The 27,186-nt window shown below is 54.0% G+C and overlaps 1 protein-coding gene across 1 annotated transcript in view; it reads left to right on the top strand.

Moving 5' to 3' along the window:
* RASSF5 (Ras association domain family member 5) overlaps positions 1 to 27,186 on the top strand; it is a 72,501-nt gene that overhangs the window by 13,158 nt on the left and 32,157 nt on the right. Inside the window, exon 2 of the mRNA XM_052654078.1 lies at positions 13,545 to 13,666. Coding sequence (XP_052510038.1) covers positions 13,545 to 13,666 — 122 coding nt within the window. The remainder of the gene's footprint in view (positions 1 to 13,544; positions 13,667 to 27,186) is intronic.

Genomic DNA, 27,186 nt, shown 5'->3' on the forward strand with positions numbered 1-27,186 from the left:
ATTAGTACAATAAGATAATCTCTAGATCTATTCGTGAGGCAGGCCCAGTTGAGTCTGGACCTTGGAGGCCGAGTGGGAGGGCCTTCCTTGTACGGATTAACCTCTCTGAGCCTCACTTTTCCCCAGCATTAAATGGCGCCAAGAATCCCCACCTCTGGCTGGTGTTACACGGGTTAAGACATGACCTCAGCAGAGACCAGCTGACATGATGCTGGTCACACAGCAGACCCCTCACCGGCAGCTGCTCCCAGAAAGACTTTTAGCAGTGACTCACCCTGGGTCATCGGTACCAGCCTCCAGCGCACTGTCTGCCCCTTCCATCCTACCTGGGCCAAGGTGGGCTGCTCACATCTCCGTGAAAGAGATAGGGTTTGAAGATTTGCCCAGGCAGAAGTAGAGGAGGGCCATGAAACTCTTAAACACCTTTTCCGGAAAAATTCTGGTCACTGAATTTATCACACCACTTAATTAACAGACAAGGCTGGATTAGCCCACCGGGCATCCTTAGAAGCGGAGCAAGCGTGTTACCGAGGAGCAAGTCATAGGTCATTATAAAAGCCTGCTCGGGGGTCAGCGGGACGCAGGCCCAGCTCTCTCCAGAAGTCTCCGGTGGTCCTGGCTACAGGGATGCAGCTATAAAGAAGGCATTGTGTGTCTCTCCTGCAGAGAGGGCCTCAGACGTAATCTATTTACTTTGCTCCTCCTGCAAAAGCCTCCTTCACCCAGTTGGTCGCTGTTCAGTTGGTGACTGGCACTCTGAAATCAGGTGACATCAGAGCAGGTGTGGAAATGCCAGTTGCCTGCAGCAGGCTGGCAGTCCCATGAGGGCGAACCTCTCTGCTCCCGGCCTCCTGTGACCTCCCAGTGCTTGGATCAGGCATGCCTGTGTGCAGACACCTGCGCATGCTTTCACACCTGCACACCTGTTGAAGCTTCACCCGCTGCCCTGCGGCCTGCCAAGGCCGAGGCATGGCTTCTTGTGAAGCCCTTATCTCTGGGGTCTGTGGAACACTACCAAAAATATACTCAATCTTAGCAAGAGATGAGGTGGCCTTTTGCCCCTTCTCAGAGGTGGTATCTGCTTTAAAAACAAAAGCAAAAAACCAAAAAATCCTCTCAAACTCCTCCCTGTTACCTCTGCCCCTGGCTGCTGGGCCCACGCCCTCTGTCTCCCAGCAGTCCAGGCTCCTCCTCGTGTCCCAGAGATGGGGCGGTGGGCCCTGAGCCCTGGAGGGGGGACCCCACCTGCTTTGTCTCTCCTACACCCAGAGCGGAGTGACACGCGCCTGGAGGAAGCAGAGGCCCCTTCTGAGCTGCCCGGAGCTGAGACGGCATCGGCAGCTCCACACTGGCTTTAGTTCCTGTGGGCTTCTTGCCGTTTCTTAAATCACCTTAAACCCCACAGTGGTGTTTTTATAAAAAAAGGTTATTGGAGTACAGTTGGCTTACAGTGTTGTGTTAGTTTCTGCTGTAAAGCGCAGTGAGTCAGTTATATGTGTTTCCACGCCACTCTTTTTAAAATTCTTTTCCCATATAGGTCATTACAGAGTATTGAGAAGAGTTCTCTGTGCTAATCAGTAGGTCCTTATTAATTATGTATTTTTTAAAACATTTTACTTATTTACTTATCTGGCTCCACTGAGTCTTAGTTGCAGCATGAGGGATCTAGCTCCTCCCCCAGGGATCAAACCCAGGGCGCCCTGCACTTGGAGCGTGGAACCTTAGCTGCTGGACCACCAGGGACGTCCCATTTCCCTCTCATGTGTGATACTCTGTACACGTCAATCCCAATCTCCCGATTTATCCCTCTTGCCCCACCCCCGGCTCCCTCCTTGGTAACCATGTTTGTTTTCTACATCTGTGACTCTGTTTTGTAAATAGGTTCATTTGTCCCGTATCCATCCATGTTGCTATACATTGCATTATTTTGTTCTTTCCTACTGCTGTCTACAGTGTTTCTTAAAAAAATGTTTAAGTGCTTTGGAAATAAGATTTATCTTTCCTGTGATGACAATCAAAACAGGATTAACACCTGTATTAAAAATATATGTGTAGATATTCAAAGTTATATATATATGTACTCCTTTTATATCCTTATATGTATGTGTGTGTATATACTTTTCCTTTTACACAAGTTTTTGGATAAAACCAGCTGTCCTTTGGAACAATACTTGACCTTGATAGGCCCCCAGTAAATACTTGCATGCACACGCAGAAAACTGACCGTGATTAGGTAGATGTAGGGAGACAGGAGACATACTTGTCGTAAAAAGGGTTAACTCTGTCTCTCGGAGTGTGTGCGTCCTGATGGGTGCGTGTACTTTAATTGTCACGCATCAGAAATTGTGTCCAAAAAAAAAATATTGTGCTGTGTCTTTGCACTTCTTCTGCATGGCCACACCCCAAATTCAACTTGGACATTTTTGGATGTGGTGTCAGACGGTCCAGATGACAAGCCTCCTACAGACTTGTGAGAAATGTGGTTCATTTGGCTTTCCCACCTCATATCATTTACTTGTACGTTTTACCAAAGCCTGTGGCCTCCTGCAATGATTAGTCAAGGGGGCATTTTCAGAGGTGCTCTGTGGCATTGCACTGAGGGCTGCAAACCCACCTGCCTCTGTCTTCTCCATCTGCATTTCCTCCTGATCATTTTCGTGCATAAGACCCCAGTACCACAGCATTAAAAGTCCAGGAAAACAGGGCACATCTCTTTAAAATGCTTGAAGCATCATTGGCAAACATAATGCATATAAAATATAATACCAAAAATTTCAGTCAACTGAAAGATTGGTTAAATTAAAAATAGTTTTGCTGTTGCAAGAAGACTGAATCAGTTTAAAGGTGGAGTTAATTTTAGATAACTGTGTGATCATTATACTTATGACAGAATGTAAATATTGTAAACACTGGAAGTGTAAATAATGTGATGCAGCGAAAATCAGGGGGTGGGGACAGAGCTGACAGGAGGGAGAATTCTAGCATAGTCCTGGCAGGGAGTTAGTTAACGCAATCTAAACATGAAGCATGAATTGTTAAAGTGGCTTCAACCTTGCTTATGATTTTAGACACATATACACTTCCACGCAGGGCCTCCCAGGTGTCACCAGTGGTGAAGTAGCCGCCTGCCAGTGCAGGAGACGCAGGTTCAAGCCGTGGGTTGGGAAGCTCCCCTGTCTGCGTGCTCCTTGTTCTTGCCTGGAGGGCTGCAGTCCATGGGGTGGCAAAGAGTCAGACACGACTGAAGCGACGCAGTGTGAACACACACGTGCGCACATCCGCAGAAGGCAGTTTGGAGAGAACGCTTCAGGGTGCAGCACCCCCAAAGAGCTAAGTGACGTGGAACAGGCCACACGGGCAGGTGCCCTGGGCTCAGGCCCCGGCCCCTGCCTCGCTGGCCCGGGGGGGGTACTGCCTGACCCCCCCTTGCTCCCGCGCCTTCCATCTGAACTTGCCATGCACCCTCCTGCCCCCAGCCCCTCCACGGGCCCCTCTCAGAACACCCCCACCCGACACACTTGGCCTGGTCTGACCACGGGGCTTGCCCTCTGTTGGTGCTTTCAGCTTAGGGACGTGTGCTTGTGTCGAAGACAGGTGAATAATGGGCCTGCCCAAGAGGCACACCCACCCACGTGGGACGCGATCGTGCCTCTGCAGGCCGGCCTGCGTGCCAAGTTGGGGAAGAGGGTGCAGAGGACACGCTGGGCCTGCCTGGAACTGTGACCACCAAGAAGCCAGGCTCAGGGAATGAGCAACTGCCCCTTAGACCCAGGGACCAAGGCCCCGGGGAATAATTGTACATATCTGCTTTGGCTCCTGAGCAACAGCTCAGCGGAACGTTTTGCCTTTCCCTTCAGAACAGAAGGGTGGCTTGAGAGTGCACACGTCACCTCTCCAGCCCTGCCGCACGTGCCCTCGATGCGTCACTTGGCAGAAGGGGGTGGCCCGGGGTCTTGAGGTGGCATCGTGTCCTCAACTCAGCCCAGGCTCCTCGCATCACCCCCGGCGCCTTCACTCCCTTGACCTGCCTCACCCAGGGCCCTGCTTTCCGTGAAGCCCGCTCATCCCAACTCCCCTTTTACGTGGGGACTCAGCATCCGATCCAGACTTGAGCGTGTTTAGGAGCATTCCCTCATGGCTCTTTGACAGCATCCCAGTGCAGCCAGCCGCCTGCGTCTGCTGTCCGTGGGAGGGCTGGCATCTCTGACCCAGGACACAGGCCTCACTTCCAGGCCGAGCCTACCACGACACCGCCCTCCCTTTCCCTGGCTTGCATTCTGACACAGTCTGTGTGTGTGTGTGTGTGTGTGTGTGTGTGCGCGCGTGTGTGTGCATTCTGACACAGTCTGTGTGTGTGTGTGTGTGTGTGTGTGTGTGTGTGTAGCTGGGGCTGTGTGGTGTGAGAAGGCAGCTGTGTGTCTCCAGGACACAGTCTGTAGGGTGTGTGTGTGTGTGTGTGTGTGTGTGTGTGTAGCTGGGGCTGTGTGGTGTGAGAAGGCAGCTGTGTGTCTCCAGGACACAGTCTGTAGGGTGTGTGTGTGTGTGTGTGTGTGTGTGTAGCTGGGGCTGTGTGGTGTGAGAAGGCAGCTGTGTGTCTCCAGGACACAGTCTGTAGGGGGTGTGTGTGTGTGTGTGTGTGTGTGTGTAGCTGGGGCTGTGTGGTGTGAGAAGGCAGCTGTGTGTCTCCAGGCCCTCCAGGCTGGGGTCGGGGGTGCTGGGTGCCCTCAGCGGTGGCCTGTCCTCTGAAGCAAGGAACTGCACTGTATGGCCTAGAGGGGGCTGGGGTTGAGGGGGGCTGGGGTTCCGGTTTCTTCCTGGAAACATGAAGATGCAGACCTCCTGAGCTAGAGGCCTGACCCCAGGAGTGTGGAGTTCCTATTCTCTTGCTGCCAGCCTCATGAGACATTCAACCAGGAGTATGAAAGCTGTAGAGACTGTGGTGATTCTGCCCGTGGCCCCCGACCTCCAAGGCTGGCAGACCCATCCGCCTCTCTCCCTCCCCTCTGTCCGGCACCACCCATCCTCTCGTGACTCTGCCTCACTCCCTGGGCCACCAGAAGCGGTGCTGGAGGGAGGAGGGGCAGGTAGGAGGAACTTAGGGGACAGGAAAGTTGCATGATTTGTCTTACTTAATACATTGGAAGACGACCCCGAACTGAGAGATTTGAGGGCTAGCAACCTGCCTGCCAGTGCAGGAGACATAGATGTGGGTTCGATCCCTGGGTCAGGAAGATCCCCTGGAGGAGGGCATGGCAACCCACTCCAGTTTGCTTGCCTGGGAAATCCCAGGGACAGAGGAGCCTGATGGACTACAGTCCATAGGGTCACAGAGTCAGACCCGACTGAAGCAACTTAGCTCGCTGGTATGCACGTGCATCCATGGTGCACTGAGTCAGCAGGAATCCTGGTTCCCAGGCTCAGGAGGCCCTCTGGTGCAAGTGACAGCTGCTGTCTGTTGGGCATCTGCTGTGTGCAGGCACTGTGGGCTGCGTTGAGTGAGTAAAGTCGCTCTGCCCTGTCCGACTCTTTGGCCACCCCATGGGCTGTAGCCTAACTAGGTTCTTCCATCCATGGGATTTTCCAGGCAAGAACACTGGAGTGGGTTCCATTTCCTTCTCCAGGAGATCTTCCCGACCCAGGGATTGAACCCAGGTCTCCCACATTGTAGGCAGACGCTTTACCGTCTGAGCCACCAGGGAAGATCCATGGGGTGCTTTATTTTTTTTTGGCAACAAAGCTGCTGGTAAGGAGGATATCATTACTTCCACTGTACAGATGAGGAAGCTGTGGCATCTCATAACCAATTATAAGCAGAGCTTGCGCTCAGACCCTGATCTGTGTGGCTCTGGAGGCCAGATTTTGTGCACTTCAAAACTGATTGAGTGTTTTGCTTTTCTCACCCTTTCCCAAGGACCTCTGCCGTGCACATTAAACAGTGTCCTTTAAGGGGCCACGTGGCTTGCCTGAGAATGTCTGACTTACAGCTGCCGAGCGGGTGCACTTCGGTGCTCCGGGCGTGTGTCCATCGCCGGCCGCTCTTCTGCCATCCTCATCGTGGCACGCGATACAGCAGTTGGCTCTGTTTGGGTGTCACAGGAAGCGAAGCCGCAGAGCCTGGGACCCTGAGCGGGGAGGGCGGAGAGTCCACTGTTCGTGGGGCTTGACCTTGATCGAGGAGCTGGCCTCTCTGGTACTCCGCAAGGAGCTCAGTGCCAGGATTTCTGGCTGTTGCCCCAGTAGCTCCTAATCTCCCAGGGATGAAGGGACTGTGGACGCAGAAGCAGGCCAGAGCAGGTTCTCCCAGGCCAAGTGGCCTGGCTGGGCTGGGCCTTGAGCCATGAACAGGCACTTCCCAGGACAAGGCAGAGGCCTTGGAGAGGGGCGTTCTTGCTGTTACTTCCCGGGGCAGAGGAAGAAGCACCCCTCACCCACATCGCTGGGCCCCTGCTCTCTTCTGACCTTGGGTCACCAAGGGGGGTCACCTGACCCCCATCCCTGATGAAGCCCATCCCTGGCATCATGTAGTGTGGAGTAGGGAGGACCAAGAGCAAGTGGAGGGGACAGTTTACCAGAAAGTAGGGCTCCTGAAAAGCAGCAAGGTGTGATGGATTTCAACCCCAGTTCTGCCACTCACTAGCCACAAGGGTCTCGAGAAGTCTCTTAACCTCTCCAAGCCTCAGTTTTCTCATCTCTAAAATAGGAGTGTGTGTGTTAGTTGCTTAGTCGTGTCCAACTCTTGCAACCCCATAGACTGTAGCCCACCAGGCCCCTCTGTCCATGGGATTCTCCAGGCGAGAGCACTGGAGTGGTTGCCATTTCCTTCTCCAAAAGGAACTATAGAAAGAAAGAAAGTGAAGTGGCTCAGTTGTGTCCGGCTCTTTGTGACCTGTGACCAGTCTCCTCCAGCTATGGGGTTCTCCAGGTGAGAGCACTGGAGTGGTTGCCATTCCCTTCTCCACTAAAACAGGAGTAGAACAGCAGGGCTGGAAACTCTGGTCCATGTGGAAAGCCACATGCAGGTGTTTGCAGCAGCTTTACCCACGCCTGCAGCACCTGGAGGCGACCAAGATGTCCTTCATAGGGGAATGCCTAAAGAAACCGCGGTCCATCCGGACGGTGGGTTAACATTCAGAACTTAAAAGAGATGGAATGACATGGAGGTACCTTAGGTGCGTATTGCTCAGTGAAAGAAGCCGGTCTGAAAAGCCTGTGGGGTGTGTGGGGCATTCTGGAAAAGACAAGACGACGGAGGCAGTAAAAACAAATCAGTGTTTACCGAGGATTAGTGAGGAGGAAGGGGTGGGTAGGCAGAGCTCAGGGATACTTAGGGCGGTGAAACTGCGCCGTGAGACACTGCCGTGGTGGGTGCCTGTGTTCTCCATCTGTCCAAACCCGCGGGATGCGCAGCTCCAGGAGCGGACCCGGACGTAAAGCCGAGACTGGCCGCTCAGCAGGGCTCGTCAGCTGCAACCAGGGTGCCACTCGGACGGGGGGTGTCAGTGAGGGGAGGCTGTGCATGTCTGCGGGCAGCGGGGACGCGGGAACTCGCTATATACTTCCGCTCGCTTTTGCTGTGAACCTAAAACTGCTCTCAAGAATAAAGTCTGATAGGGGTAGAAACATATCACGCGTGCTTAGTATTGATAATGTGGAAGCAGGTGTGTGAAGTGTCTGGCACACTGGAGGTGGTGAATAATCACAGTATCTCTCATCACGGTGTGGGTCCAGGAATTGTCTTTGTTCATTTTTTGGTGGTATTTTTTCCATTAGTAAAGAATATAGATTCAATTTTAAAAATTCAAAAGCAAAATTTAGGAACTATAAAGAGGAAAAACACTTGAAATCTCATTACTCAGAGCAAACATATCACCTTCCAGATTTCTCTCTGTGCATACTGTGTATGGTTTTATATAACCAGGACCATAAAACAGAACCTTTTTTCTCTTTCAGTGATATACTTGTGGACCTCTTTCCAAACTGATCAATATGAATCTACATCATCTTATGTAACGGCTAAGTAGTATTTCATTTTAAAATGTAACTGTAACTGGCCCCCTGTAGATGGATATGGGGTATTTCTAGTATTTTGTTGCCATGAACAACTGTCTGATGAACCTTTTTGTGGAGACATATTTAGAGACAGATAAATACATATTCCTGCAGGGAACTGGTACCACCAAGAAGGCAAGAACCTTCTCATGTACCCACATCCTCTTTAATACTAAAAGTTATCAACCTTGGTTAGCAACTTTCTCTTCTGAAACTAAAGCAAGATTTTAGAAGTTCAAATGTTGGAGGGGCTGGGTAGGAATGCATGGCGGAGAGATAACCCAGGCAGGCAGAGGTGCCTCCCGAGGTGGGGAGAGTTGCCCGTCTCCAGGCTCCGTGTGCAGCTGGCGCCTCACCTGTGCGGGGGGTTGAGGCTGGGGGCCTCCCCTGCTCAGCCTGGGGAGGGGGCGCAGTGGGCGTCTGAGGGACTTCCCAGGTGGCTTCGTGGTAAAGAACCTGCCTGCCAATGCCGGCCAAAGGTGGAGTTCAGTCCCTGGGTCAGGAAGATCCCCTGGAGGAGGGCATGGCAACCCACTCCAGTGTTCTTGCCTGGAGAATCCATGGACAGAGGAGTCTGGCGGGTCAGAGTCACGTGAGGATGCGTCCAGGCCTTTGTGTCAGGATGCAGTGGGTCTGGGGGGAGGTCAGTGACATTGATGCCAGGTACACATACGGGCTTCCGGGATGCGGATGCCGGGGCCGTGACCGCTGGGGAGGCCGACTTGGGTTTTAGCCGCTTAATAAAAGTAGTTAACATTTATCGATCTCTTAGTTTGCGTCAGGTGTTATGATTTACATAATTACCTCATTTAATGCTCTTAGCAGCACTGTAAAGCAGGCACTTGCTCTAAGTCCACCCACTTTCCATTTCCCCATAGCACAGGACCAGTCCCAAGGAGAACAGGGGGAAGTGGTTAGTTTGTTCCGAGGCTGACCTTGTCCAGGAAGGCCTGGGGTACCCAGAGGACAGACACGGAGCTCCTGGACTCAGAGGCTGCTATGCTTCCCCGTGGGCCTCGGAAGTGGCTCTGATCACGGGGTGAGAAGCTGCTCTTCGCTGACCTGGGAGTGACTGCCAGGAGGCCTGTGGGCGCGCTGTAACCAGGCTCTGAGTCCTGGGAGCCTGCCCGCCCTCACCCCACATCCCGGCTCTGGCCAGGGGAGGGAGAGTGAAGCAGACCAGCTCCTTGCTGTCTTGAGATCTTGCTTACAAGCCTGGGGTGAAAGGGCCTGATGGGTTCCTTATCAACAGAATGCATCTGGTTGAGAAAAATTAGCCTCTTTGTAGGCCTGTGTGCCTGTGTGTGTGTGCACATTTGGCAACTGGGGTCAGGCAAGAACTAACTTTGGCAGCCCTGGGGACTAAAGGGAGGTTTGTAGCTTTTGCATCTTGGAAAACAATCTCCAAAATGTTCCAGGCAGAGTTCACCTCCTCCGGGCTAAAGTGGAAGAAAGATGCATCTTGGGACTCGCTTGCCATGACCTCTGGACCTGACCCACTCGCTGGGGACAGTGCCTTTGGTGTGACCTTCAGGGACCCAGAGGAGCGGGACTGGTTGGGGTGCAGAGGCCCCGCCCTTGGCTCAGCTCTCCACCTCCTCCTTCCTCTGCCAGGCTGGGCTGACCCCTGGCGTCTGTGAGGAACCCCCTGTGTTTGAGACTGAGGGCTCTGGGTTCTTAACTCTGCCCAGGGTTTGTGTTCTGGGTTGGATTGTGTCCCCCACCCCTACAAACACGCTGAAACCCCCGTCCCGGCGCGCCGGGAGGAGAACTTGCTTGGAAACAAGGAAGTAGCAAGCGTGGTTAGTCAGGAAGGCGCCGGCCTCAGCGGGCAAAGAATCTGCCTGTGGGAGACCTGGGTTCGATCCCTGGGCCAGGAAGACCTCCTGGAGGAGGGCATGGCAACCCACTCCAGTACTGTTGCCTGGAGAATCCCCAAGGACAGAGGAGCCCGGTGGGCTACCGTCCACGGGATTGCACAGAGTCGGACACGACTGAGCAACTAAGCAGAGCACAGGAAGAGGCCGTGCTCCAGTAGGAGAGTCCCCTAGCCCGATATGACTGGTGTCTCGTGCAGATGGCCAGGTGCAGACACAGCCCACGGGGACAGCAGGCCCTCGGGACCTGTCCTGTGCTATGGGGAAACGGAAGGAGGCTGGACTCAGAGGTGGAGGCAGGGAGTGCAGCCCTGCAGCTAGAGGCCGAAGAACACCAGAGATCTTGCCAGCACACTCCCAGAAGCCGGCAAGAGGCAAGGAAGGGTCCTCCTATAGGGAGGCGTGACCCTCCTGACAACTTGATTTCAGACTGCTAGCCTCCAGAACTGAGAGAGAATAAATTTCAGTTCTAGGCCACCTGGTGGGTGGTGCTTTGTTAGGGCACCAAGGAATCCAGCACGGCCTGGGTCTGAGGGTGCCCCAGGAGCCCTTCCCCATCCGGACACATGGGCCCCTCCTTGGAGAAGGGCCCGTCTCGGGGTGCGCTGCCATCTTTCCTTCTGTCTCAGGGGAAAGGTGGCCCATGAGGGCCAAAGCGCTGGGCCCCGGTGGAACATGGCCCTGCCTTTGCAGCCTTGTGACTGTCCGTACTCAGAGCCCCGGGGGCCTGCCGGCTGCTGGCTGTGCTGGTGGGGTCTGCTTCTGGTGCGCAGAAGGGCCTGAGGACTCTGACTTCATCTCTGCTGGCCTAAGAGCCCTGGGCTTAGCGTTTCCTGGGGCCAGGAAATATCAAGACGTGCTTTGGTGGTTTTGCTCCGGTCTGTGATTCCACGGTCTGATGGGATAGACTCACTGGTGCTCAAGTGTGCTTTTTATAAAATCCTGAACCACTCCTCCTGGACTCTTCTGTTCCCTGGCTCTGTCCAGCTCAGCATCAGACCCATAAGCAAAAAGAAAGTAAATCTCCGTGTGGTTTTGATGCTCTTTTCAGAGCGCGTGTGCGTGTGTGTCAGTGAGAGACAGACAGGCACAGAGAGACTGCGGTGCGCAGGTGGACTCAGGGTGCCTGAGTTGGCAGGACACAGCTGAAAGAAGACACTGCAGGGCGGCATCCTCTGTCCAGATGCTCTTGCCTTTGGGAGCCAGGGGCAGCCCTCCCTCGGGGCAGAGCTGGCGGGCTCCCACCGGCTGGCAGCCCTGGAGCATCCTTCACGCTCTGCCGGGAGCTGCACAGATGTGTCCCGGGAGCAGGCCCGGAGCAAGGCTTCTCGGGGCTCCCTTATCGAAGCCCTGGCATTTTTGGGCACCACAGGCAGCGGAGACTCAGCCTGCACACCCTCCCCGCTGCCTTCCACCCTGCCGGGGGTGAGGTCGTCCCCACACTGGGCAGGAATCCTCTGGGGGCCCAGGAATGCATGGGGGCACTGGGAGGGGTATGGTACGTGGCTCCGAGTGGGCCCCACGCAGCCCCTGCGCAGGCGAGACCGCTTCCCTGGAGGAGGGCCAGGAAGGCCTGGGTGGGCTGTGAAGGAGGAGGCATCGTGGTGGGCCTGGCTGTGGGCACGGGGGAGGTGAGCAGCAGGGCTCCTGAGCGCCATCCCGGAGGGTGCTCGGGACTTCAGAGCGTGGAGTCAGAAGGCGCCAGAGTTCTGGAATCCCCAGGTGCTACGCTGTGGCATCAACAGCAGAAACTGTCCAAGGAGGGTGGTCCCTGCGCTCATCTTTGGGGACGGAAGGGAAGGTGGTGGCTTGAAGAGAGTGGTGGTCTCACTCCGAACCCCGCCCCGCCCCCCGCCGAGAGCCTGGGGAGAAGAGGAGACCCACCTCCACCACCAGGCCCCGCAGAGCGCTTCACAGCTTTAAGATGACGTCCAAGGACTCCCCTGGCGGCCCAGCAGTTCGGAGTCCTCCTTCCAGTGCAGAGGACGTGGGTTCAACCCCCGGCTGGGGGACGAGGATCCTGCATCCCTGGGATATGTGCCACAGCTACTGAAGCCGGCACGCCGTACCTGGAGAGTCTGCATGCCTCCACAAAACATCCCACAGGACGCGAGGAAGACCCTGAGTGCTGCACACTCCCGACACAACCACACAAGTCATTAATAAGTTTTTTTTAAAGAAGGCAGTCCCAATGTGCCGAGGTTCTGGAGCTTGTTGAAAGGAAGGAGGCCAAGCCCTCATCAATCAGAAGCTTTCCTCGTCCCCAGGTTACCCAGACAGGCCCAGGCTGCCATACTGCCCCCCCATCCCCACCCCCTGCTGCCACACGCCCACTTCACCATGGGGCAGCCTTCTCACGGACACTGTGGCTGCCTCCTCAGCCGGGCCTTCCAGCTGAGCTGCCGCGCCTTCAGGACAGGTGACCCCGGCAGGCCCAGCAGGTTCTGTGAGAGCCAGCCTCAGATCGGGGCATTGCTCAACCTGGGGAACCAGCCTCAGATGGGGGCGCTGCCCGTCTCGGGGAGCCAGCCTCAGATCGGGGCGCTGCCCGTCTGGGGGAGCCAGCCTCAGATCGGGGCGCTGCCCGTCTGGGGGGAGCCAGCCTCAGATCGGGGCGCTGCCCGTCTGGGGGAGCCAGCCTCAGATCGGGGCGCTGCTTGTGGGCGTGTGCTCCCTTCCCTTGCTGCCGTCCTGTCTCGCTCCCATCCTCCATACACCCTCTCCCCTCACTGGTCCCAGCCTCGCTGCCTCCTGCCCTCTTCAGCTTCACCTCCCTTCTGCCCGGGAGGTTCCAGAGAGGCAGCTGTGGCCCGGCCAGTGAGCTGTGTGTCCCTGGGCACCTGGCTTTACCTCTCTGAGCCTCAGCGTCCCTATCTTGAAGGTATTCCCCTACGCCCTTCTCAACTCTGGGCGTTGAGTCTTACTTCCATAGACGTGAACATTGTTTAGGAAATAAAGGTGAGGTTTCCCCCGAGGCACCTAGCTGGGGATGCTGTCTGTAGGCTGTGTCAGCCGGGTTAGAGAAGCTGACACATTTCTAGATGGGGTAGGGTCAGAGACAGGTGACATTGATTATAACAATGGGATAACAGAAATTAGTAGAGTGCGCGCCAGCCTGAAGGGAGATGACCTAAGAGAAAGTCATCAAAGTCCCCCGGCCCCAGTTTCCATCTGTAAAGTGAAAATGAAGTCGCTCAGTCGTGTCCGACTCTTTGCGACCCCATGGACTGTAGCCTACCAGGCTCCTCCCTCCATGGGATTCTCCAGGCAAGAGTACTGGAGTGGGGTGCCATTTCCTTCTCCAGGGGATTTTCCCGACCCAGGGATCGAACCCAGGTCTTCCGCATTCCAGGCAGATGCTTTAACCTCTGAGCCAGCAAGCAGCAGTAATAAGGGTTGCAGGGCCACACGCCACAGCAGAGGTGGGAGCAGTCTGGGAGCTGTAAAGCGCCCCCTCACCTCCACGCGCACGGCGGCAGGGGGAGCCAGCGACACTCCCCCCGGGGTCTCCCCTCCGCTCGCCTCCGCTGCCCTCCTGAGCGCGCTTCCCTCTGGGAGCCGCATGCTGCCCCCAGGGTGTTTCTCTGGTCACTAATCCCCCTGCGGTTCTCCCTCCAGACTGTAAATTCACCTGCCACCCGGAGTGCCGCAGCCTGATCCAGCTGGACTGCACTCGGCAGGACGGCGCCTCCCGGGACAGGCCGTCCCCAGAGAGCACCCTCGCCGTGACCTTCAGCCAGGTAGGCAGCACGGACCGCGGAGCTTGACCTCTGAGGGGTCCGGGCTCCCCTCACCCCCATGGGCTCTGGTGAGTGGGAGGTGCGCGGGTGTTCCACGTTTGCCGGATGTTCCACGTTTGCCGGATGTCGGGGGCCCGTTCTCGCCAGATGAGGTCCACGGCACATACTCAGATTCTTCACCCAGTTCTGATGGGGCAGGGGGCAGGTGGCTACACCGCCAAAGCAATCCTCCACTGCACTGAGTGTCCTACGACTCAGCTCCATTCTGGCACTTTCTGTGCACGCCCCCCTCCCTCCCCCCACCCCATGACCACTGCAGATACCGATCACAAGGCCGTGCTCTCACCCGTGCCCCTGACCCACTGGCTACAGATCCAGGTTCCACAGCCCCCTCCTGAGGCCCAGTTACTTTGCTACTGGAACTCACAGAACTGAGAGGCATTTTTGGCCCACTAGATCACCAGTTTACCATAAAAGGAGGTAAGCGGAACATGCTGATGGAAGCGATGCGGACAGCAAGGTAGGCAGGAGGCACACGGAGCTTCCGTGCCCTCTCCCAGCCTGCTCTCTCCGCACCTCCCTGCGTTCACCCACCCAGCTCTCCAGCCCCATCCTTTCCAGGTTTTACACAGACAGGACTGATCAATTCCCTGGCCACTGGGAACCGATTCATCCTCCAGCCCCTCCCCACTCCCCAGAGGCCTCGGGGCTGGGAGGGAAACTTCCTATCCTCTAACCTTGGTAGGTTCTCCTGATCCTTAGGTGGGGTCCAAAGTCACCTCATCAACATAGGAAACATCTTTCTTGCTCTGTACTTGGGAAGTTCCAAGGGTTTTCGGAGCTCTGTGCGGGAATCGGAGAGAGACCAAGGATATGCTTCTTGTGATAAATCGCAGGTGGCACACCCCTTGCCAAGGGGCTGGGGGCATGGAACAGGGTGGAAGGCGCAGGGAAGCCTGCTGCTCTTGAGAAGTGTCCTGTAGTCCACCCAGGCACAGAGCCTGCCTTGTCCTAGGGCTCCAGCCACGGGGTGCGGTATGGGTGGGGGTGGGAGTCCCAGGGAAAGCTCCTGAGGGTCCTCTGAAGCCTCATAGCCCTGGGGTAGCGGGGGTGCTGGCTCTGAGGTGCTGGCAGTGCGTTGTCCTGCCAGCCAGCCAGCCAGACCAGGCCAGCTCCAGAGGGACTGCACAAGTGTTTCCCAGTGTCAGAGGACCAGGAAGATGATGCCCAAAGCAGTTCTTGATTCTGGGCTTTGCCGAGGCACTTGAACCAGGATGTATTCGACCTTTGATGTCAAGCCTTTGGGAGGGAGACAGGAGAGCCTTCTTTTAATTCCTGCATTGAACACACATTGATTTATCTGCTGTGTGCCAAGCACTGGTAAGAGTGGGTATCCTCAGAGAACGTACATTCTGGCAGGGGAGGCAAAATACAACCAAATAGTATATGCTGTGATACGAGTTTCAATAAAAGTATGAGCCAAGTGTTCTGAGTAGACAGTGTACAGGGAAGTGCGGCTGTTTCTGTTGGGAGAAATCAGGGAATACTTCCCAGAGGAGGTGACGTTTCCTCTAAGCCTTCGTGTATGAGTCGAAGGTTGTTGGTCAAGGAAGTAAGGAGTGTCCCAGGACGTCATCTGTTTATTTATTTAACAAATATGTTTTGAATGTAGACCATGTGCCAAGCCCAGGAATGCTGGGAACTTAGTGATACAGTCAAGTAGGAGCAGCCCTTTAAATAAACCCCTGGTTTCTGAGGGGAAAGTCCTGGGTGCCATGAGAGACAACACAGATGCTGAATGACTGGTTGTTTCCTCAAGAGAATATTAGTGGGCCTGGGGAACTGGGGTCCAGTCCCAGGTCCCCAGACTCACCGCCCACACATGCTTTTTCCAGCCATGATGGACCTGCTCAACCATGTTCAGTCACTGGGTCCACCCATGGGTGCTTCCAGCCTCCCTGCTGCTATTCCCCAGGCCTTTCCTCCCACTGGGAAAGCAGGACAGGAAGCAAATATGATGTGTATTTTTATTAAAATGATATGAAATCGGTTCTGAAAGCTGTGTCTCTGGGAGAAGCTTGCAGGCACTGAGTCACCTGGCCTCCCCCTCTCCACCGCTCCCATGCCCCGTGGCCGGGGCTGAACTGAGACACCGGGAGCCCGAGCCGCAGGGCAGCCCGCCGTCCGCCCTGTGGCGGTGGGCCGGTGGGAGGTCTCGTCCCAGGCTCAGTCCCGGGCATCATGGACAGAGCTGTGGAGCTCTGCACTCAGCCCAAATCCCCCTAGAACAAGCTGCCAGCCCATGTGACGTGGTGTCTTGGAAATTCACAGGGCATGAGGAGGTTGTCCTGCACACTGTCCACAATCAGTGGCAATATAGAAATAACTTAAACACGTCAAGAAAGATGAACACACGTACTATGCGGAGCTGTATAGTCAAGACCATCTCATGCTGTCTGTACCGCTACCATTCATTGGATATCACGGCAAAGGCCCTGAGGATAACACCGTGTCTGTATTAACCTGGGATTATGGAGGACATTCTGAACAGTGAGAAAAGCTATGATTCATTGCCCAGTTTCTCTGCTGCTGCCTGTCTGAGGCTTCCTGGCATTGGAAGAAACCAGTACATTGATATGATGAATCAGTGTAGATCATCAAAACATTTTTTCAGCAGGAAAACTGCCTGTCACCTTTTACCAGTAAAGCTGGTGGTAAAGAACCCGCCTGCAATGCGGGAGACCTGGATTCGATCCCTGGGTTGGGACGATCTCCTGGAGAAAGGAAAGGCTACCTACTCCAGTATTCTGGCTTGGAGAGTTCACGGACTGTATATTCCCTGGGGTCACAGATTCGGACACGACTGAGCGACTTTCTGGAGAAGGAAATGGCAACTCACTCCAGTACCTTTGCCTGGAAAATCCCATGGACTGGAGCGACTTTCACTTTTCAATTGCCATACAGGCATAGTGGGTGGTGCAGGCTGGCTGTATCACAGAAGATGATGTAAAGATATGCACTTTGCCTGAGAAATGCACTATTGATAAGATCATTGATGCAGACCCTCAGCTCTCTGGATCACTAGATTACAGTGTGGTACATAGCTTATATGGGGCTTCCCAGGCGGTGCTAATGGTAAAGAACCTGCCTGCCAGTGCAGAAGACATAAGAGATGTAGGTTTGATCCCTGGGTCAGGAAGATCCCCTGGAGGAGGGCATGGCCACCCATTCCATTATTCTTGCCTGGAGGATCCCATGGATAGAAGAGCTTGGCGGGCTGTGGTCCACAGGGTCACACAGAGTTGGACACAACTGAAGCAACTTAGCATGCATGCGCATTGTTTAAATAACAAAGCATTTATTTAGCTGGATGCACCAGTGTCTGGTGACAGCAGAATAGCAGTTCCTCCTCTTGGCCATGCTGTAATGAATCAGTGCAAGGGTGATTATTCTGAAACTCTCTAAGGTATTTGTTTCAATAGATGAGCATACTAATGAGAGCTTACAAATGTCCTTGAGATAGACCTGTCCCTGGTTAAAAATGTGTGAAGTACTGCTGATTGGAAGTTGCCCATAAGAAAGGCCCCCTGGTGGCTCAGTGGTAAAGAATCCGCCTGCCAGTGTAGGAGAACGGGCTTGATCCTTGATCCAGGAAGATCCCACATGCAGCGAAGCAACTAAGCCGGTGCGCCACAGCTATGGGATAGCCTGTGCTCTGGAGCCCGTGCTCCACACAAGGGGAGCCCCGGCAACGAGAGGCAGTCCAACTAGAGAGTCGCTGCCGCTCGGTGCACCAGAGAAAAGTTAGCGCAGCAGTGATGACCCAGCATGGCCATAAGTAAATACATAAAAATTATTTTTTTTAAAAAAAGAAGGGACAAGTAATACGTTTGGATCAACTTCATTCATCGTGGAGGAATGTCCCATTCCTAAACAGATTCAAGTAACTCATGTATTTAGTATGAGAAGAAACCATTTGTACATCCTCCACACGCTTCAGAATTGGAGGTGTCTATACCGGAGTCTGCATGGAACCAGACCTCTCGGGAGAAAAGGAAGGGAGACAAATCTGTCCCCCAAGCCCTGGGGAGTGATGCGGACTTTTGCGGAAGACTGTCTTTAGAAGGTGGAGGAGGGAAGTTACATAGCCCACCAGAGAGCAACGTCTCCTAAATATCTCATTTAGACTATTTCCCCCCCACTTTCTCTTCCACTGGGATCTTCCAAGTCTGTCTTTCTGTTCTCCTCGAGCCTGCCCAGCCCACCACATCCTGGGTTCTACTCTGGGTCTCTGTTTCTCCCTCTGGAGCAACAGGTCTCAAATGGGGGTGGTTTTGCCCTCCCCTCTCCGCCGGGTCACGGGCAGTGACTGGAGACATTTTTAGCGGACACAGCTTGGAGGAGGCTACTAGCACCCAGTAGGCAGAGGCCTGGGATGCTGCTGAATGATTCCAGTTGTACGGGAAAGCACCTCCTCCACTTCAGCTCCCGCACAACAAAGAATAATCTAGACCCAGCTGTGAACAGTGCAGTTTGAGAAACCCAAACTAAGCCTCACTTAGCCAACACTCTCAAGTGCGGGGTTGGGGCGGGGTGGGGGAGCAGGAAGCCCCAGAGTAGGGCCTGGATGCCTGTCTCATCCTCAGAATTTCAACAGTGAGCAGGTGTTTCCAAGTCTGAATATTTGGGAGGAGAGTGACTCCCCTTCTGTTGGGGAGACGTGTCAACCTTGGAATTCTCTGGCAAGCTGAATCAGGGCTGTGTCTAGAGCAGAACCACCACAAAAATACAGAAGGAGCCAAGAGCCCCTCGTGGGTGCCGAGCAGCCCCCATGGCAGCTAGCCTGGAGTGGGGTTTGCTCAGTGGGGTTTGCTCCAGGGCTGGCTGGGTTGGGCCGCAGTGTTTGCCTTGGACAGGCCTGGCTGCATGCTTCAGCACAGCTGGGGCAGCACCTAGCCTTCTATCAATAAAACCTGGGCCCTGCTCCAGCCTCACTCGCCTTTTCTAAAAAGCCTGTTTGTGCTGATTTCCGCCTTGGCTCGATTTTCTGTTGCATACCAGGATGGAGCTTTGCGTTCACCTTGACCTCGTCACCTGGTCTGAGCTACCCAAATGTTCGAGTGCCATTTTCAGGGGGTGGGGTGGGGATTTTCAGGGGGTGGGGAGGGCCCTGATCGGAGCTCTGCCAGTTTGGAGGCACGTGACTGTTAGGAGGTCTTGGCCTGGTGGCATTTCTCCGCTCTGCTGTTGAAGGAAAAGAAAAATCATTGATCTTCCTCCATCCAGAAGGAACCACTGTTCGTTAACATTTGTACATTTTCTTCCTGTACGTTCATACATTTTTCAAAACACAGTTGAGATCATCCTGTCGATAAGAGTTTGGCCTCAACCTTTGAAAAGCAGTAATCCCAAGGTTCAGGCTGTCTTCTCTCTGCCATGAGAGGTGGGGAGAGGGGAAGACGGGGCGGGTGTTTAGGGGGCGGGAACGGGCTTAAAGCCCCAGCTGCACTCAGAAGCCCTGTGGGTTGTGCACGTCTCTCCCAGGTGGAGAAACAGAGGAGGTGCGGCTGCGAGCTGCCCATGCCTTTGTCAGTCTCTCCTTGGAGATCGCCAAGGTCTGGGATGACTGGCTTTTCCCTTGGGCACCCTTTGCTGACCAAGCAAATCCCTTCAAGTCCGCCCAGGTCTCCTCTTCAGTTTAAGGCTATTTCCTAGAGGACGTGGTTGCCATCAGCTGAAGATCACAATACGTTGCCAAAACTGCTGCAGTTCCCTTATTTGGGGGCATGCCCCAAAGACTTTACCCTTCAGGTGGTGCGAAAGTTGCTCTTACCCCGTCACCCCTGTGATGAAAGAATCCTGGGGGCTCCCCAGTGCCCTCCGGACGAAGTGAGACCTCTGCTGGTCTGGCTTGGTCCTTTCTGTGCCTACCCGAGAGCGGAAGCCCTTGCCCACAGCTGTGGATTCTTACCAGGACCTGCTGCTGCCCAGAGGGACATGGCAGCTCTGTGCCCGGCCTTTGGTGCCCCTTTCCTCGGCACGTGGAAGGCACGGGCGACAAGACAAACACAGCAGCACTCTCCCTCCCACTCAGCTCTCTTGCTGCCGGCGATGGGATCTCCTGTCCATAGGGCCCAGATTCCCCCCTCCTGGTGGCACCCCAGAACCCAGGAGCAGGCTTCAGAAACAAGGCTCTTGGCCCCAGCCTGCAAGTCCAGCCCCGCCTGCTGCAGTTCCCAGACCTCTCCAGGCACTTTCCACACTGAGGACTCTGGCCATGTCAATAGTCCACCGGTGCTACTATTTACTTAATATTCCTCTTCAAATAGATTTCTTTTATTAAACTTAAACTTATGTTAGAGGACAAAGTTTCAGTCCTTGAATCACCATTGATGTACTTAGGATTTTTTTTCCTGATACTCATAATTAATATTTAATCTCTAAAATTAAAAAAGCAGTATGCCTAAGGACTGTCTCAGATTCCTTCCACATGTAATGATAGAGCCAGGCATTGCTTTAAAGTCCTTTCTAGTGCCCTCAGTGGGCAGCAGAGACTGCTCTCCCCAAATACCAGCGCACTGGGTCCAGCCACTGCCTCCTGGGCACTGTGATCAGTGGAGAGAACTGTAGGGGTACCAGGAAGGAAATTCCAGCCACTGGCACCAAGACCCATGTGGTTTTCCAAAGGAGGGATGGATCTGCATGTATTGACAAGGGATAGTGCCAACAGAGACAAGTCACTCAGTGGTACATACAAGACAATCCATTTGTACCTTGTACGTGTGTGTGTGTGTGTGTGTAAATGTGTATGAGAGTGAGGGCCTGCAGGGCACCCAGCCAACTGCTGGAAGATATTTCACCTTGGGAGGGGGTGGGGGGTGACTGGGGTAGAGTGAGAGAACCCTTGACTTTTGCTCTTTGCTTCGGGGCTATTTGAATAAGCCGATGCTGTCCAGATGGTTCTAGTGTAATATTTCTAAAAGGTAATACCTATTTTCTTAAAAGAAAGACTCTTGGCCTGGATGACAGGAGAGCCCGGTTCTAATTCAGACTGTGCAGATGACATTGTGGACGTGTGACGGGCACAAGCCTCTTAGCTTCCCTGAGCCTCAGGTTTCTCCTCTGAGCGATGGTGGTTCTGTGGCTGCAGCAAGATGTAGGCGAAAGCATCTTGGTATCACCAGGTAACATTCCAAGGCCGTCTCTGGTGCCTTCAACAGCCTTAATGGATTTTTTTTTTAATCATGTCGCCCTGTGATGGAAGCCCCTGGCAGCTTCCTATTACCCTCAAAGTCAGTCTGAATCTGGATTAGCACACAAAACCCTTCACAATCTGGTTCTGCCTACTCTCCACAATACCAGAAAGATGCATTCTTCTCCTGGACATAAACCCAGGACACTATGGTTTCGTGGTTTGCTGGGCACTCTCGCTACAAGACACAATTATCCCCTTCTTTGCGGCCTCTTATTGCTCTGCTCTGTTGATAAAAGGACTCAAGACCCTGTCTGCCTTCACCAAGGGACGGGGGCTTGGCCGGCTGGCCTTCCAGCCCTCCTGGTCGGGCCGCCTAGACTTTCTCCGTGTGTCCCCCGCCTTCTCCCCGCAGCCCCTCGGGGTCCTCCCCTCGCAGGGCGCCCGCTGCAATCGCCTCCCGCGGCCCCCGCAGCCTCGGAGCGGTGACCCAGCTGGTCAGGAGAGCCGAGTTTCCTGCCTCCCGGCCCTATCCTGTCTCTGAGGCCGCACCTCCGTTGCCCTGCCCTGCCCCTGCCGAGGACTCGCTTCTCCGAACCCTTCAGGAGGATGCCCCAGCCCCCAGCCCCGCGCCACAGGCCGAACCCAGAGCCGCCACACGGGGGAGCCACGGAGCCGGAAGGGAAGACCCGCGGGGACCGGGTCTGCCTCTGCAGAGGCTGGGGCTCCCTGAGGAGCACTCCCGATAGATGCGTGTGCGCCTCTCCAGGGATTCGGGCCCTGGGTCTCCTCTGAAATGCTCTAAAGGCTTATCAGGCTGAATTGTGATACCAACGTTAGCTAACGTTTGTTGAGGCACACCATGTGCTCTGCTTCTTTTATCAGTTATTGAGAGAGGGGTGTTGAACTCTCCAACTCTGATTGTAGATTTGCACTTCTCCTTTCAATCCTATCTTGTACTTTGAAGCTCCATTATTCAGTGCGTAAACACTGAACATTATTACAGTCTCTGGATTAATCGACCCTTTTCATTATGAAATAAATTTCTTTATCTTTGGCAATATTCTTTGTTCTGAAATCGACTTTGTCTGATGTTGATGTAGCCACTGCGGCGTTCTTTTGATTACCATTAGCATGTTATTTCTCTATCCATCCTTTTATTTTAGGCTATTTGTGTCTTTATATTTAAAGGTCATGTCTTACAGAAAGCAAGTAGTTGAATCTTGTTTTTCTTAATCCAGTTGGATCATCTCTGCTCTTTGAGTTATTTAGTTCATTTGCATTTAATGTGGTTATTGATATAATTAGATTTGAAGTCTGTCGTCTTGCTGTTTGTTTTCTATTAGCCTTATGCTTTCTTTCCTTTTCCTCCTTCTTTTGGATTAATCGAATACATTTTTACAATTCTATTTTATCTCATTTGTTGCCAGCCCATCCACAGGTGCCAAAGGAGGGGGCCAGTCTCCAGCCATCCCCCACCACAGATTTCCCTCCACGCTCTAGAAACCAGAAGTGCTGGCCAAAGTTGTCAGTGATTCCACTCCACTCAACAGCTGCCTCTAACAGGAGCCGCCCTAAGGCCTGTCTGACAGCCCAGGGGAGCTCAGTTCTGATCAGACAATGGGAATGGCTTCCCAACCAGGAGGCTCTTGATACCCTGGTGCCAAGCAGAGCCAGAGTTCTAGCCCTTGCTTCTCTAGAAATGCTTAAGCACTGGAGATGTATCTCTGTGCCCCTCACAGCCCCACTCACTCCTCCCAGCCTAGAACCAGTAGGTGCCTGAGATGACCTCTGGCTGGGCCAGCTCGTCCTGAGGCCCTAAGAAGGCAAGAAGCCTCTCTCTCTCTACATGCAGTAGTGCAAGGGTTGTTCACACATCTCACATCCGTGACCACATTGCCCTGGCTCCTGAAGGCCTGAAGCCATCACGCGAGGGATGGGATTGTTGGTCAGAAGCATCTTTTATGATTCTCTAGTTCCCCTAAAGGAGGGCAGCTAGAAGGCCAACTCCCCAGGCCTGCCTCAGACCCAGCAACAGCCCTCCAGGGCCTCCGCGTCTTAGTCTGGGCTGATCTAACTGCCTTCGGTGTGTGTGTCAGGGCCTTAGCGAAGCTGGCAGCCTGACAGCCCAGCAAGCGAAGCGTGGAGAGGGCTAGGAGCCCCGGAAAACTGCCTCTGCTGTGAGTCAGCCGCGTACCTCTCACAACAGGAAGTCATCCGGGGGAAGCTGAGCTCTGTGGTGTGCTCACAGTCTAAGGCTGTCAGAAGCTGCTCTCGGGACACGGGGTGGCAGTAAGGTTCACCCCAGAGAGGACATCTGAGAAAGGCTGCTTCCGAGAGGCGCTGGGAAGGTGGGGCAGGTGTGGCGTGGGTGGGGAGTGTGCGTCAGGAAGCAGGTGGACACAGGAACGCTCTGAACGCAGAGGAGACCGAGAGCAAGGCCACGAGCGGGGTGGGCGGCTGCTGGGAACATGAGGCGAGCGTGTGTGCCTGCAAGGAGGGCTGCCCGAGTGTGGCTGGCGGTGGGCACGGCCTGTAGGCCGGGCACGCGCTGTGAAGGGCCTTGAAGGACCTGCTCTGGAGCTGAGGATATTGTTGTAGGCACTGGGGCGTCACTGGAGGCAGGACAGCTGTGGTGAAAAATTGTCAGACACGGAGGCTCTGGGTTTGAAATCTGATCCCACTATTTATTTGCTCTTCAGTTTGGGGCAAATCAGCCATCCTGAGTCTCATTTTACTCATCTGTAAAATACGTTCTTACAGGGTTGTGACACTATACAGCCTTGATATACTCCTTTCCCAATTCTGAACCGGTCCACTGTTCCACGGCTGGGGGATTAAGTGCGAGGATGAAGCATATGAGAGCTCGGTAGCTCCAATATGGCATCTTATTTCGTGTTGTTGAGACTGGCTGTTGGGAGAAAGCAAGGGCTATGTGTTCTTCAGAACACCCAGTCTGGTGCCTGCCATGTAGAAAGTGCTCAGGAATTATTTGTTGAATAAATGAATAAGCTTGATACTAAGTCTTGATCCTCAGTACTTACTCAATAATTATTAGTTGACATCTGAATGGGAAGGTTTTATGATGAAATAACCCTGATCAGATCTCGGTCTAGACAGGTAACTTTGGCAACAAGACAGTGGGGAGTTTGGAGGAGTCAGGACGGGAACGAAGGACATTATTGGAAGGCTTTGCAATAATCTGTGTTGATGGAATCCATCAAGATAGGAAATTCTAAAGCAGGGGGAGCAGGGGGAGGCTGAGGCCCCGAATAATCACCTCCGTTTGGACCTGTTGAGAGTGAGGCCGTAGTGGGGAGGGCTGGGTACCTGGTGAAGCATCCATCTGGAGTACCTGGGGGAGAGGGCATCATGAGACAGGTCAAGTGTGGTTGATGCCATTGGCCTAGACGCAGCTCCCAGGGACAATGCGAGCACAGAGGGGGTGGAGGAAACAGTCAGTGAACTGTGGAAAACCCCAGTGAGCCAAAGGGAAGACAGGGTCATAGGCAGACTGAGAAAGCAGCTCCTGACTAGTCTGTGACAGACGCCAGTGTCAGGCAGGATGACTGTGCGGAGAGCGGTCGGGGGATAGGTTCTGATGCTCTGCCTGTACACATTCAAGGGCCTGGGTCTGGAGTCAGACCAGCTGGGCTGATTTGGCTCCACCGGAACTAGCCTGTCTGACTGTGTGCAGGTTACTCGACCTGCCAGAACCTCCTCTTCCACTCTGTAAAGTAGAGATATTGAACTGTAGCCTCCGCCCCCGTTTGCTGTAGGGATTAAATGAAATGAAGCACATAAAGTTACTAGGAAGACAGCGTTCACACAAGGCGGCTAATGATCGCTCCAAATGGTTTCTGGGGTGGGTTGGCACCTCACCCGATTTTCGGCCTCTGAATATGTTTGTCGCTCATGAGGCCCCAAACCTGATCTCTGGACCCCTCCATGGATCCTGGATGAGGAGACCTGAGCTCCAAAGTTGCTGAAGCTCCCACAGCAAGCTAGAGCTGGAGCTGGGCCTGGAATACCAGGCCCCTGGCTTTCATTCTTGTACCACAGCTTTCCTGGAACACAGACCCACAGGGTGGATTTGACAAGGGATCTGGCCACGTGTCAGGATGGCATTTGAGAGAGGAAGAAAGTTTCCAATGATGTCTTTCATCATCTGACGCTCTGAGACAGGGAAGTCACCCATCCACCACTTCAGTGGGGCTTTCTGAATCCACCCCGCCCACCCCACCCCCCCAACAGCGACGCCATCATTGCTCTGGGGCTCTGGATGCTGCAGCTTCAGGGCCAGACTCCTCTTCCTGGGACCAGGGACAGGAACAGCCAGTTCCTACCCTTCGCACGTTCACTTCCAGAAGCATGAAGCGCTGTTGCCTAAGCTCTTCCTGCTGCCTTCTCCCCTCCCCCTGGCCATGTTATCACCACTGTTGATTATTCATGGGGAAGAGGTGTAGCCAGGGTCACTGGACACTGAAAGGAATCCGGTCTTCCTCCCTTTGGGATTAGGGAGCTTCAGTCTGGATTTTTCCTCCTGGAGGCTGGCCAACCTGTTGTATCACATGTGATCTTTGCTGGCTTCAGAAGAGTCCCAGGGTCCTCGCCAGCACCATCTCTGCTTTGCTTGGCTTCCTTCCAAGCCTGGACTCATTGACAGGTGGAGTAGGGTAGACATACAGACACTAACTAGGCTTTGAAAATATCTCATGAGCTATGATGGAACACATCGCTTCCCTCAGTTTCCTCATCTGTGAAATGGGAGTAAAACCTGCTATCAGGGTTGCAGAGCAACCCAAGTGATGAGGTGAAGGGACTTTGAAAAGCCCTATTCAGATGTCGCTTTTCATAATATTTGAACTGGCAGGGAGCAGCACCCTGAAAGAACACGGTGTCACTCAGGCCTTTTCCTAAGTGGATCTGGCATCTAGTGTGCCGCTCACAAGCAGAGACTCACGCTGGCTCCTGGAGTACTTTGGCTTGTGGTTCAAAAAGCCCGTTGTCTGCTGTATTTTAAGATTGTACGTTTTGAATGTGTAGGGCTGCACTTGCTCTGCAGAGGTCAGTGTGTACTCCAAGGTCCAGGGTGGCCCGAGAATCTGGGGCCTGTTTTTCCCTTAAATATTGAATTCCCACTGAGCAAGGAGGTTCCTTGTATAAGGAAACGTATGTTCTTTCAGTGGCCAGACAAAGCAGGCAGGCTCTTGCTGATGCCCAGGGGTCATGCAGAGCCCCCTCCCTGCAGGATTCATCATCCTGACATTGGCCTTTGAGGTGCTGGTGAGGCCAAAATCAGCTTCCTTTCCCTGGACCATAGTCTCTGGGGTAAACTCCCCTACTCCCAACAAAGTGAAAGTGAAAGTCGCTCAGTTGTGTGTGACTCTGACTGCATGGACTATACCGTCCGTGGAATTCTCCAGGCCAGAATACTGGAGTGGGTCCCCCTTCTCCAGGGGATCTTCCCAACCCAGGGATCAAACCCAGGTCTCCTGCATTGCAGGTGGATTCTTTACCAGCTGAGCCACCAGGGAAGTCCAAGAATACTGGAGTGGGTAGTATATCCCTTCTCCAGCGTATCTTCCCAACCCAAGAATTGAACTGGGGTCTCCTGCATTGCAGGCAGATTCTTTTACCAACTGAGTTATCAGGGAAGCCTTGCCCAACAAAACAGTCTTTGAAATACTCATTTGAAGAGCAGATTGTTCCAAAACCTACTTTCAACCCCACTAACGTGAGTTCTTCCCTGAAACACCTGGACGCTCACCCCAGCGCCCCTCCCCACCTGGTTACTTCCACTTGTTATCTCCCATCCGGGGAGGCAGCCACTGGTAGTGACCATCCCTGGAGCTGGGCAGGTCAGCGGGCCGCGGTGCGGACTCTCAGCTAGCTCATGTTCGTGCCTGCCAGGCATTCGCGGGCTTCTAGAAAAAAGACTGTGTGGGAGGATGGAGCCAAATTGGGCTGCAGTTGAAACCATCCTGAGCACTGACGGATTTGACTAAGACGGGGGAGGAAGAGGGCTCCTCGCAAAAGTAGCCAGAGCTTAAAATGGAGCTGGCAGCTTGCAGTCTGGGGGCTGAGTCTAGCCCCTTACCCAGCTTGTGCCCCAAGACTGGATGCTTTTTGGAACTACAGGAGACACAGACTTGGAGAAAGTCCTGATAACCCCTCTCAGCCACTCTCTGGGCATTTCCAGCGTCCGCAGGCCATCAGACTCCAGGAGCACGGTGCCCCTGGCATTGCTCGGGTCTGAAGGCTTGTTTTCTGTTCCCGAGATTCCGAGCCCCTCTCTGCTGAGAGACGGCAGCACGCTGACAGGCCC

The sequence above is a fragment of the Budorcas taxicolor genome, chromosome 16, assembly GCF_023091745.1.
Source record: "Budorcas taxicolor isolate Tak-1 chromosome 16, Takin1.1, whole genome shotgun sequence".
NCBI classification, from domain to species: domain Eukaryota; kingdom Metazoa; phylum Chordata; class Mammalia; order Artiodactyla; family Bovidae; genus Budorcas; species Budorcas taxicolor.